Source organism: Oncorhynchus keta, chromosome 37, assembly GCF_023373465.1.
Source record: "Oncorhynchus keta strain PuntledgeMale-10-30-2019 chromosome 37, Oket_V2, whole genome shotgun sequence".
In the NCBI taxonomy this organism is placed as follows: domain Eukaryota; kingdom Metazoa; phylum Chordata; class Actinopteri; order Salmoniformes; family Salmonidae; genus Oncorhynchus; species Oncorhynchus keta.
In genome coordinates this window covers 12,109,503-12,122,017 of record NC_068457.1, presented here as the reverse complement: position 1 = coordinate 12,122,017, position 12,515 = coordinate 12,109,503, and the positions used below count along the sequence as shown (strand labels likewise).

The following is a 12,515-nucleotide window of genomic DNA, read 5'->3' as shown; positions in this document are numbered from 1 at the left end:
CTACTCAGCCACAATCCCAATACCTACTAAAACCCCAATACAAAAACACACCACAAAATAAACCCATGTCACACCCTGGCCTGACCAAATAAATGAAGACAAACATACATACTTCGACCAGGGCGTGACCAGCAGTAGATGATATAGAGTACAGTATATACATATGAGATGAGTAATGTAGGGTATGTAAACATTATATTATATTAAGTGGCATTTTTTAAAGTGGCTAGTGATACATTTTTACATTAATTTCCATTATTAAAGTGGCTGGAGTTGAGTCAGTATGTTGGCAGCAGCCACTCAATATTAGTGGTGGCTGTTTAACAGTTTGATGGCCTTGAGATAAGAAGCTGTTTTTCAGTCTCTCGGTCCCTGCTTTGATGCACCTGTACTGACCTTGCCTTCTGGATGATAGCGAGGTGAACAGGCAGTGGCTCGGGTGGTTGTTGTCCTTGATGATCTTTATGGCCTTCCTGTGACATCGGGTGGTGTAGGTGTCCTGGAGGGCAGGTAGTTTGCCCCCGGTGATGCGTTGTGCAGACCTCACTACCCTCTGGAGAGCCTTACGGTTGTGGGTGGGGCAGTTGCCGTACCAGGCGGTGATACAGCCCGACAGGATGCTCTCGATTGTGCATCTGTAGAAGTTTGAGTGCTTTCTGTGACCAGCCGAATTTCTTCAGCCTCTTGAGGTTGAAGAGGCAATTTGGCCTGTGCTATGCGCACAAGTTGAATCTCCAATTTTCTGGTACTCTTAAGTATGTGAAATGTCTCTCTTGAATGTCATCTGCTCGTCCGTCCCTGTCTTTCTCCCCACAGCAAGAGCTGATTGACAGCCTGGGTAAGAAGCTGCAGGTGCTGCGCGAGGCCAGGGAGAACCTTCAGGAGGACCTCCACGATAACAACTCTCTGGGGGACGAGGTGGAGGCCGTGGTGCAGAGGGTCTGCAAGCCCAACGAGCTGGACAAGTTCAGGATGTTCGTGGGAGATCTGGACAAGGTGGTCAGTTTGCTGCTCTCCCTGTCCGGCCGACTGGCCAGGGTGGAGAACGCTCTCAACAGTCTAGAGGAAGACACCACACCGGAAGAGAAGGTAGGGGTTAGGGTGGAGGTTAAGGCAAGACATTGCTCACTCCCCACGCTGCTTGTGAGGCAGGATTAGATGGTTAACACTCATCCTCATTAGCTCAGAGCTATAGTGGTATTACACACCAGACTAAAGGGATGTTTGCATTTACCAACTTACAATATTCATGTTCAACATTAATTGATGTGTGTACTGTAAGTTAATCAGGAAGTTGCTTGCCTGCATTTTTTTTAGTATCCCTCCTACTGATCTGCCCACTCTGTCTGCCCTCCCTCTCTCAGCGCACCCTGTCAGAGAAGAGGAAGCTGTTGATCAGACAACACGAAGACGCCAAAGAGCTCAAGGAGAACCTTGACCGGCGGGAGCGCCTAGTTTACAGCATCATGGCTGCTCACCTCAGCCACGAGAGCCTGGCAGACTACCAGCACTTTGTCAAGATGAAGTCAGCCCTCATCATCGAGCAGCGCAAGCTGGACGACAAGATCAAACTGGGAGAGGAGCAGCTGAAATGTCTGCTGGATAGTTTATTGTTGGAGCAGAGGCTGCTGTTCTGACGATTGCTAGTGCAATCTGAGATCCTTGGGACGTCCATACCTTAACCCCTACCCTAACCTTAACCCCTACCTTAACCTTTCAACTTCAATAGGGTGACATCAGTTGTGACGTCCCAGGGGTCTCATTTAGTCTATTCCTTCTGACAATGGCCACACAGGTAATGTGGTGTACTGACACAGACTGGCCACTAGAGGGCCTCAGAGGTGCTGTTGGACTTGGATATGATGGAGGATTCTCTGTGTGCTTTGTGGTCGTTGACTGACTGACTTGAATGAAGCCTGTTACATTTCAGTTCCACAGTACAGACAGGAGCTGTTTTTCTGTGCTGAAGAAACACCCCGTTTCTGGATTTAAAGTAGCTCCTTCGAGGAAATTCATTAAGATCGATGAAACGTGTTTGATTCAGGGATGTTGGTGAGGCCTATGCTCTCAAATGATTCTCAAGACGAGGCGGAGCGTCTGTTTTATATCATGCGTGTTTGAAAGATGATTTTAGTAATTTATTGTAGCCTTTTAAATATTTACAGATGACTTGACATTTCAGGTAAACTCACCTATAAACCTACGTTGTAGTTAATGACAATACAAATGATATATACATATTCTTATTGTGAAGTATAGGTTTTATAATTAGATCATTAACAGGGTTTTTCCTCAATGGGACAGTGCTGGTTTGGTTGAGAAGTCTAAAGTTGTTTTCATATTTGCCCAAACAGTACTTGTCTTTCATCATATTACACACACCACTAATAGCTACAGCACAGATGTATGTTTTCAACCAATCTTGTTCTCAGGCCCCACTTCCCGTACAATAGTATGGTATTCCTTGACAATGTTTATTTCTTACTCATGTGCAGGGGTTGATGGGTTACTGGTCTTTTTTTAATTCCAAAAGTATAAAAAGGTAATTAAAGGTTTGAAATCAGTTCTGGGCAGCAGGTAACCTGGTTATAGAGGTGAGCCAGGAAACCAGAGGGTTGCCAGTTGCTGGAATCAAATCCTAGATGCCATTGCATGCCATTTTGCCCTTGAGCAAGGCACTTAACCCCCTCCCCCACAACAACTGCCCCCTGGGTGCCCAGTGTGGCAGACCCCTGCACCACTCCAAAACATGCATGTGTATTTTCAGCTTCCTTTTGGAGGAGTTGGGTTAAAAGCGGAAGGTGCAATTTACCAATAAATGTATCTTAAAATCAAAGACCGAATTAGCACTTTTATAGTCCCATAATTCCCCTGTTTAGGGACCTATCTCAACCTGATGTTGTGCCTGGGCGTCTGCCACTGTGAACACTAAAGGATTTGTATGTCCATGCTTTGTATAACCATACATGCATTGTACTCTCTCATCAATTTGAAGACAATAAACAGTATGACTGAAGGTCTTGGTGTTTGTGAGCTTATTACCCGACTGGCCAGTGGCCATAACAGCAATGACTAAGCCAAGAAATGTCAGCGTCTTAAGTGTGGCCTGATGTAGGATCTGTTAATTAGCCCCGCCTTCCCGTTCCTCTTTCTGGTGAATAGCAATTGAAGAGTCAATCATTCACAGAGATGTTATGACTGTGACTTCATGTAGTACAAGATGAGGAAGCGTCGGTCTTGTTTACAGTGGTATAAAAAATTAACCCAGGATGATTGATGGCCCGGCACATTGACTACTTACTGATCTGTAGCTCTCATCACTACTAACCTGTCAGAACTAACAGAGGTAATGTGTTGTTTGTCAGATGTCAGTTTGTTTTTGATTCATCAACACACCCTCTGTGTTTGATTACCGATCTAGCATGCTTTGTCCTGCAATTTAAGTCACACAGTTGATTTTATAAAGGCAGTTTTTAGACAAGGCAGATTAGGTTCTGCTAGATTTTCTTGGGTGCTCAATGTAGACGTGGGGATTACGTTGTTTAATGACATTAGTCAAGGTTTTCTAAAAGTTTACCATGTGGTTTAACAAACTGTGTATTATATTCAATCAATGTTTTCAAATACTGTTATTGGTTAGGTAGTCTAGTGGTTAGACCGTTGGGCCAGTAACTGAAAGGTTGCTGTATCGAATCCCCGATCTGACAAGGTAAAAATCTGTTCTTCTGCCCCTGAACAAGGCAGTTAACCCACTGTTCCCCGGGCGCCGTGGATGTCGATTTAAGGCAGCCCCCTGCACCTCTGAGGGGTTAAATGCAGAAGACACATTTCAGTTGAAGGAATTCCGTTGTACAACTGACTAGGTAACCCCCTTCCCCTTACTGCATGTGTCTAATTTGTTCATTTTAACACCAACCTCAGTTATGACATGTAAATTCCCTGTTACATTTACATTTAAGTCATTTAGCAGACGCTCTTATCCCACATTTACTATCCCACATTCATCATACTCTTACAAATGTTGATTGTGTTACTTTATGGCATGCAATAAACCTGGGTCATACTACAGCCTTTGAGGTAGTTCAAATGGGGACATATAGCCCATTGACAACATCTAATTAATGCGTCCCGAGCCACTGCATTTTAATCCCCATTGTAATTTCCCTGTTTGTAGACTGTGTCATGGCAACAGTTGCCTCAGTCATTGTTCTCTCACTTTTTGTCTTTCCTCCTCAAGTATGCATTGTGTTGAGGCTCTTCACATTCACAGGTGTGTTGTTTAGCTGCCTGCTCTCACCAGATCCATGCTTTTTTTTTTTTTACCTCTGAGGGAAGCAGGTGCTTTGGGAAAGGGACCGGATCTGGGAAAACGACAACGTATCCAAGCCTCTTCCTTAATATGAGGTGTGAGTCCGGAGTCTGAGGGTGAAAAAGAGGATCATTTAATAGATCACTGTTCATTCAATACGGCAGCTCTCTGAGATGAGCTCTGTTGAGATGACGGGGCTTCAGTTAATCTGATCAGAAGATGTTGTTTGTCTGTGGGCAGACAAAGAGGACTGTTGGTGGATTATCTTGGCTGTCCGTTTAAGGTGAAGCTCTCTGTGTGTTGTGATATGGCATACCTGGTTCACACGGCTCACCCTCAGTTCGTCAGCCTGTGGTTGAGCACCACGGGTTGGGCCCTTACCGCGGTGACCCTTGGACTCATCCAGTGGAGGGTCTGGCAGGTGGCCGACTTGACCTTCATCACCTCAGGAGAGGCCTGGGTCGGTCTCTGGAGGGTGTGTTTCTATAGCCATACACTTGTGACCTCTGGGGTCATGTATTGTCAGAGTATGGCGCTGTCCGACTCCTTCACGCCCCCGGAGGTCGCCACGGCCCAGGTGCTCACTCTGCTAGGGCTTGTCGTGGGGTTCTGTGGGAACGCCGCCGCCGTCTATGCCCTCAGGAGCGTCTATTTTGGACTGGAGAAGCCGACGTCTATCCGCCGTGCGTTCGCAGTGGCTGGTACTCTGTGCTTGTTGTCCGCTGTGTGTTTTCTCATACCTCTCCTGTGGAACTTGAACTCGGTGGTGACCAATCAAACGATTGCGTTCCCTTCGAACTTCCACATGCCCCCTGCACCTGTGACCCAGAAACCAGGGGCAGGTATCGGGGTCGGGATCATAGGGTCGTTTATGATGATCGTCAGTGGAGTTATCTTCATCCTCTACAGGTTCCCTGTCAAGATGGGACCCAGAGTGGAGCCTTCTGGTCCAGAGGCAAGACACTTTGATGGGTCACGTGTTGGGACATTGTCCCCTGGGTCTGTGGGACACAGTATGGATAATCTGAGTAACTCTCAGGCCAGGGACAATCCTGCCTTCCACTCTGATGAGCACTTGTGATTTTTGGCCATATCCCATTTAGTATTTGAAGCATTGAAGCAGAAGTGATGTGACATAACACAGGAATAGCCGTTTGATGAAACTATGTGGTTAGTATGAGAACCCCTCCTCAGAACCTCAGAACAAGTGACATCAATCGCCTTCACCTGGTCAGTCTGTCATGGAAAGAGCAGGTGTTCTTAATGTTTTGTTTACTCAGTGTACACCCCATTGATTCTTGAAGAATATCATTTATAAATGCATCATGACCTGTCATTCCCCATCAGAACCCCAAATATAAGCTTGTTTCACTCCATTGTTTGTAAACAATGTAATTGTAAACAAACGCTGTATAGCGTCATTGTGGTTAAAACTATCATTTCGGTATCATGGATGGATGGTCACTTTGTTATTGTTTGAACTGCAGATTGCACCTTTAAAATATGTCATTACATTGATCATACATTGATTCGTAACATTCTTATACCTAATGGTTGTACTATAGTTGATAACAAAAAAAGCACCTTTATTTTACAGTCACTGTGCGTTTGCGTTGTATTCAGTGAATACTGCTCCTGTAGAGTAGCAGTAATTGGGAGCACACACACACACACACACACACACACACACACACACTCTCTTTGAGGATGTACTTGCAACACACTTGTCTTTAGTCATTGCCTTGCAATCACTCCAAAGGGAGTTTGAAAACTGATTACATTAAATATGTTTTACATGTCATTTGTATTGCTGGTGTCATTGAAAATGTTTCTTTGTAAATGATGCACTGTTGCTGTTTATTTGATCATATTGCAAATGTATTCTTGAACTTTTAAGGGCTCTTGACATCCAGGTACAATATTATACACATACACAATTCAGTCAGAAATAGTTGTGATAAATCATGTGATTAAAAGAGACAATGTTTTAATCAATACAATTGTATTTGTTTTGATGTGGAGTAGCAACAGGATTGTTCATCGGTCTGGTTTTAGACGGTACGGCAAGGACCTCAATTATCCTCTTTCCCTGACTGTGGCTTGCCGTCTGTAGAGCTCCCCCACTGACTGGTGAACGCTGGGTACTTACTGCCTTTGTCCCAAGTGGCACCCTATTCCCTATATAGCGCACTACTTTGGACCAGAGACCAAATGTAGTGCACTATAAAGGGAAAAGGGTGTAATTAGGGACACATCCACTGTCTGCCCCTATTAGAACACATAGACCACATTGTTTCCTGGTAACAAGGCTTCCGTTAGCAGCCATAAGGTGTTATCGTGTTAAAGTCAAAAATGGCTCTGGCAGAAACAGTCGTAGGTGTTTTGACAGTCGCAGACCCACAAAATCACATAATCCATTTGATTGTGCTACGGAAGAGGAAGGAGGAAGGGATTAGATTCTTTACCAAATTGGTTCATTCATTGCTCTCTTTTGAGGATTTTAAAGGTTTTTATTCAGGTTTTTGAAGTTTTCTATTCAGGTTTTTTACTTGCTTTGACAAGTTAAAACATAAAACATGTCCTTGTTAACTATGGTTCAAAAATGAAGACACCAAGAAGAAGTGATGTGTATTGTGAAGCCTCTATTTGAGTCATTTGGGCCCCGTTCATGTGAACAGTGCAGGAGAGGAGGCTGAGACTGGCAGTGGCAGGACAGGTGAGTCCTTCACCAGACCTCTCAAAGCAGGAGTAAGGACCATCACAGTGGGGATTGTTACTCTGGATGAAAGTCAGGATAGTCAGATCCAGTGGACTGTGTTGGGAGGGAGAAAAAAATATTTTTCAGTCAGGGGTCCAACACTCTTTTTTTGTCTGCAGAGGAACTCATTGAGACGATTGGTTGTGGTCTGGCTAAAGGAGGCAGAGGCCTTTATAGTGGGCAGGACACACCCTCACCATAGGCAGAATGAGCATATTAAAGTACCTGACTGTGGGTCTTGTCTCTAGTCCAGGTCTCTCCAACCCTGTTCCTGTAGTTTTTTGCTCCAACCACAGTTGTAACTAACCTGATTCATCTAATCAACCAGATAATTATTAGAATCAGGTGCGCTAGATTAATATATATTATAAAACCTACAGGACAGTAGCTGTCCAGGAACAGTGTTAACTTGGAGAGCCCTGGTCTAGTCTATAGTTAGCACAGTGTTACTGCAGTATAGTGGTGTGGCTGACGTAAATCTCAGGCGTTAAGGTAGAAGGTTGAAAGGAGATGACAGGTTTATCGTAGATGTTGTGTAACATGTTCTGGATTCCCCACTGTTGTGTCAACACTCGCCCTGGCATTGAAGATCTTTGTTATTGTCCTCAGAGCATTGACTTCATTGTCAGGGGGGGGGATATTACGATGATTGCTAAGACTGAACACACAGTACTATTTTTTGTAAATGAGTCTGTAACAATACTAAATTTGGTACAGTGACGTTGATAGTGAAGGAATAGATCGATACAACTCATGAACTTCATCGATCCAGAACCAAACCTGTCCATAACCCGTAACCAGAACCTAACCTGTCCTTAACCCGTAACCAGAACCCTACCCTGTCCTTAACCCGTAACCAGAACCTAACCTGTCCTTAACCCGTAACCAGAACCTAACCTGTCCTTAACCCGTAACCAGAACCCAACCTGTCCTTAAACCTTATCCAGAACCTAACCTGTCCTTAACCCGTAACCAGAACCTAACCTGTCCTTAACCCGTAACCAGAACCTAACCTGTCCTTAACCCGTAACCAGAACCTAACCTGTCCTTAACCCGTAACCAGAACTAAACCTGTCCTTAACCCGTAACCAGAACCTAACCTGTCCTTAACCCGTAACCAGAACCTAACCTGTCCTTAACCCGTAACCAGAACCTAAACTGTCCTTAACCCGTAACCAGAACCTAAACTGTCCTTAACCCGTAACCAGAACCTAAACTGTCCTTAACCCATAACCCAAACCCTAACCGTTAATAGTGACCCTAACCAACCTGGCCCTAATCATTAACCATCAAGCAATAGACATCTCCCACAAGGCATTTCACAATCTGCTGAGAAGGGAACATAACTGTATCAGCACTGTACAACAGAGCTGTTGTGGTGTTCTGTGACTGTGAGATTGAAGTAGGATAGAACAGTTTCGAATGTTCCGTTTCATTGTGTTTCAAAGTGACATGTGACAACAGAGCTGTTTGCTGTTTAACATATAGTGGTTGGCTCCATGTGTTTCTCTGATGTAGGACCAACCACTGCCTATGATAGATCAAGCGATTAGCATAGGAAGCTATAATGACTTCCATTGTGAGGAGACAACAATGGGATCTTTCAGATGACAACATGGACACAGGAGGCAGTGGGGAGCAGTCCGAGCATTTCAAAGTCCAGGCGGGGTCTCGTAATGTGAAGACCTGGGAGGAACTGTAGCAGAGCACACTCAGGAGCAAGGGTGCGTCCCAAATGGCGCCCTGTTCCCTAAATAGTGCACTACTTTTGGCCAGCTCCTTATAGGTCCTGGTCAAAAGTAATACACTGCATAGGGAATATGGTCTCATTTGGAAATGAAATTATAGCATTGAAGTGGACAGGAAGTATTTTACGGCTGTTGCTTCCGCTTGGCCGCGCAGGGAACCTCTGAGAAAGAGATTCATATCTCAATGGGACTCAGCTGGCTAAATAAAGGAGAAATTTAATTTTTTAAAATGTAGTATAAGAACCTGACCTGCCTGAGCAAGCTTGTGTGTAATGGGCGATGTCCAGGAAATCTGACAATCCTCACATTACGCATCATTATTCTGATGGTCATTAACTACAGCTTAGCCCAGGAGCCAAGACCCAAATCAGCGGGAATTAGACTTCAGCTCGTTTCCACTGGACTTGGTCTGTCACCTCACCTTACTTAAACTCACTTCCTCCTCGTTGTCTAGCAACAGTTGTGTAACACAAGCAGGCGGTTTGTGATGCTTAGGAATGAATCATGGTCAGGTTTTTTGTTTCTTTATTTGATAATATCAACTTTTTTAAATATTCAGATTTCTCCACGGTATGGATACAACTGATGTAGGATATGTAGCCTTGTGGCACTATAATGTCTGATCAATTCAGAGTCAGAAAACCACTACAGAGCAATATACAATATAATGTACCTGTATATTGATATATATCTGATATAATGTATGTGGTAAATCAGTAATATTGGCCTCTAACTAGAGAGAATCTATAGTGGAAATTTCAGCAGAAATGAAACAAATACAATCAGATCCTCAAATATCCATGAAGTCATTGTCTTGTCCAGTTGTTGCAAGCAAGTCCAGATATTTCACCATTTGAAACACACATTCCCAAATACTTAGTACATTCCTCACATTAATTATTATTAGCTTTCTACAATATAATGTTATACCTTTTCTCTTTGTTCTATTTACAATTTGTATGATTCATTATTCCCATAATGCATTGTTGATTGAGTAACTGTGTAGAATATCAAGAAGGGATACATTTTTTTATGCACTATTCAAACTGGTTTCATTTAGTTATTGGACAAAAAGGATAATAGATGCTGTAAAAAATAATTGGTAGTGTGATAAGATATGATATCCAAGGCAATCATTGACATTGACATACAGAATAATCAACCTTGGTCAGAATTGTAGTTTTACAGTCCTTTCACAGACGATATACTGCTTGTCATCAAATTCTCTGGCACCATTGCGCACACTATCTCTTCCACAGTACCAACAGTAGGCACAGCGACGTATTAGGACGAAATGGCAGCTTTTAAAGCTGTAGTCTCTTTGGTTCCATAAAGAATTTCTGTTTTATAAATGTACAGTAGGTGATATTTTTGCAAACATGACATGCACAAAACCCTGTTTGAGTGATTGAAATAAGTACCAGCATTCTGTCTCAATATATGGGGAAAGATTTGTCCCAGCAAGTGTACTCAATAACTATAGCTAATGTAAATAAGCATGAAAAAGCTTTAGGTAAGCAGTTTTATTCACCATTGATAGAGACAGGGCAGAGGCTACTGAGAACACTGTTCTCACTTCTCAATAGCTTATCAAACATATTCCATGGACCTCTTCCTATGTGGGGTATTGGTACTGTGTATGTGTGTATGTCTTCTCTGTAGCGGTATAGGCATTTGTAAGGTGCAGGGCTCCTCTTGTAGGCACACGCAGGAGGTGACCAGCAGAGAGCCAGCCACCAGGTGTAGAAACCCCGCCGTCCAGCCACAGAACAGGGCATCTCCAAACTCCCAGCGTGGCACGATTGCCGGCACGGCCTCATCAAAGAACCGCATGACCGTCAGGTGAGCGATGTAAGACACAGGTATGAGACCCAGTATCCCTGCGACCAAGCACAATATCCCCCCCAGCATCTTCATCAATCTCTTCACCCTCAACCCCTCAGGCCCCTGGTTGCAGCTGTTGATCCAGTAGATTCCAGGAATGGCTAGCAGGAGACCCAGGAGGCCCGTGGCCACTGTTACACACATGAGGATCCTGGCTAGTTTGATGTCCGGAGGCAGGCCGAGGAGACTGTCATAGGGTCTGCACTCCAGAATTCCAAGGTCCTGCACCACACACGTCTCCCACAGGCCCAGCTCGTAGCTCTCCGCGGGCAGCAGGTCGGTGGACAGGGTCAGCCAGGTGGACATGATGGTGGTGGCCAGCGAGCAGATCCAGGCACCAATAGAGAAGAGGATCCCGAGGAGTTCCAGAACGCACACCCCCGGATCCATAGTGCTGCCCACTCTGAGAGGCCACTCTCTGGCTCAGCTCAGCTCAGCTCCCGAGCTGCCTGCTCTCCCTGTCTCTCTGTGCCACAGTCAGCTGCAGCCAGGACTCCCGACTGCTTCTCTCTGCTCCTGTCTTTCTGAACTGCAGCCAGTTGAAGCGAGAGGAAGCCACGGCCAGTAGGTTCCGATCGAGGCTCAATTTGTTCAAAAGACCGTACGCCCAATTAGGGTTTACAACTACCAGCATGGGCTGGGAGGGAGTAACTTCTTGAAACGATCAGTAGCTCACTCAAAACATGCACACATCATCTGCAGTTGAGAGGAGGAAAGTAGCGGCTTGATGACATGTCGCCCTCCCCTTGGAGGCTCGTTTCCACCGCTGCTTCGCTCAGTGGTCAGGAGAGAGTGACTGAGTGAGAGTCAGACTCATTGAACAACAGCATCATTCAGATCTATGGTGATGCCCATTTCCACACACACAGTGAGGAGGTTGTAGCCTAACGAAGGATGCTTTTAAAATGCAGACAGGATGTTATAAAGATGCTGATTTATTTCACAAAACATACACACACACACACACACACACAAAGGTGTGTTGTGAGTATGTGAGGATGGGGGGGATATGGGGATATGGGGGGGCATAATGTTTCTCCTCTGGAAGAATTGAGCATTTTTCAAACACCCGAAAGAACATTTCCCCCTGCAATCGAGAAGCATAATCATAATGCCAACAATATTACAGAGAAACAACTAAATATTTCAGTTTGATTTATTCATCAAGAAGGAATCAATAGGCTACATAGCTTGGCCAAATTATACCGAACAAAAATATAAACATAACATGCAACAATTTCATAGATTTTTACAAGGTTACAGTTCATATAAGGGAATTTGTCAATTCAAATAAATTCATTAGGCCCTAATCTATGGATTTCACATGACTGGGCAGGAGCGTAGCCGTGGATAGGCCTGCTAGGGCATAGGCCCATCCACTTGGAAGCCAGGCCCATCCACTGGGGAGCCAAGCCGAGCCAATCAGAATGAGTTTTCCCCCACAAAGGGGCTTTATTCCAGACAGAAATACTAATCAGTTTCATCAGCCGTCCGGGTGGCTGGTCTCGATCCCGCAGGTGAAGAAGCTGGATGTGGAGGTCCTGGGCTGGCGTGGTTACACGTGGTCTGTGCTTGTGAGACCGGTTGGATGTCCTGACACATTTTCTTAAACGACGTTGGAGGCGGTTAATGTGCCCTTTATGGGCATGACACCACTGAACACACACAAACAGGGTGAAAATGCTATTTAAGTTTAAAGAATTATTCATTTCTCTCAATACTAGCTTTGTTTCTTTAGAACTGTGGAGACCCACGGAGTGTTGCCAGTGAGATGAGATTAAATAAGAATAAAACTGACCGTGTCTACCTTTTCAAA

At 44.5% G+C, this 12,515-nt stretch overlaps 3 protein-coding genes across 11 annotated transcripts in view; 2 read left to right on the top strand and 1 right to left on the bottom strand.

Moving 5' to 3' along the window:
* The window catches only part of LOC118370211 (protein Shroom2), a 30,818-nt gene extending 27,802 nt beyond the window's left edge, over nt 1–3,016 (top strand). For all 8 annotated transcript variants that reach the window (XM_035755093.2, XM_035755091.2, XM_052499149.1 and 5 more), the window contains 2 exons: nt 817–1,089; nt 1,365–3,016. In XM_035755093.2, coding sequence (XP_035610986.2) covers nt 817–1,089; nt 1,365–1,637 — 546 coding nt within the window. In that variant the 3' untranslated portion in view covers nt 1,638–3,016. The remainder of the gene's footprint in view (nt 1–816; nt 1,090–1,364) is intronic.
* A 251-nt stretch (nt 3,017–3,267) lies between these two features.
* LOC118370210 (claudin-34-like) lies at nt 3,268–6,110 on the top strand. 2 transcript variants are annotated; one of them, XM_035755090.2, is made up of 3 exons: nt 3,268–3,346; nt 3,745–3,863; nt 4,339–6,110. In XM_035755090.2, exon 3 carries the CDS (start codon nt 4,617–4,619, stop codon nt 5,388–5,390), a length of 774 nt encoding a protein of 257 aa, XP_035610983.1. In that variant the 5' UTR covers nt 3,268–3,346; nt 3,745–3,863; nt 4,339–4,616; the 3' UTR covers nt 5,391–6,110. The 2 variants fall into 2 exon arrangements, with proteins under 2 accessions (XP_035610983.1, XP_035610982.1); XM_035755089.2 differs by lacking the exon at nt 3,268–3,346 and having other exon boundaries at nt 3,375–3,863; nt 4,336–6,110.
* A 3,580-nt stretch (nt 6,111–9,690) lies between these two features.
* On the bottom strand, nt 9,691–11,688 carry LOC118370209 (putative claudin-24). The gene has a single exon (XM_035755088.2). The coding sequence runs from the start codon at nt 11,087–11,089 to the stop codon at nt 10,406–10,408; it is 684 nt and encodes a 227-aa protein (XP_035610981.1). The 5' UTR covers nt 11,090–11,688; the 3' UTR covers nt 9,691–10,405.
* Nucleotides 11,689–12,515: the final 827 nt, after the last annotated feature.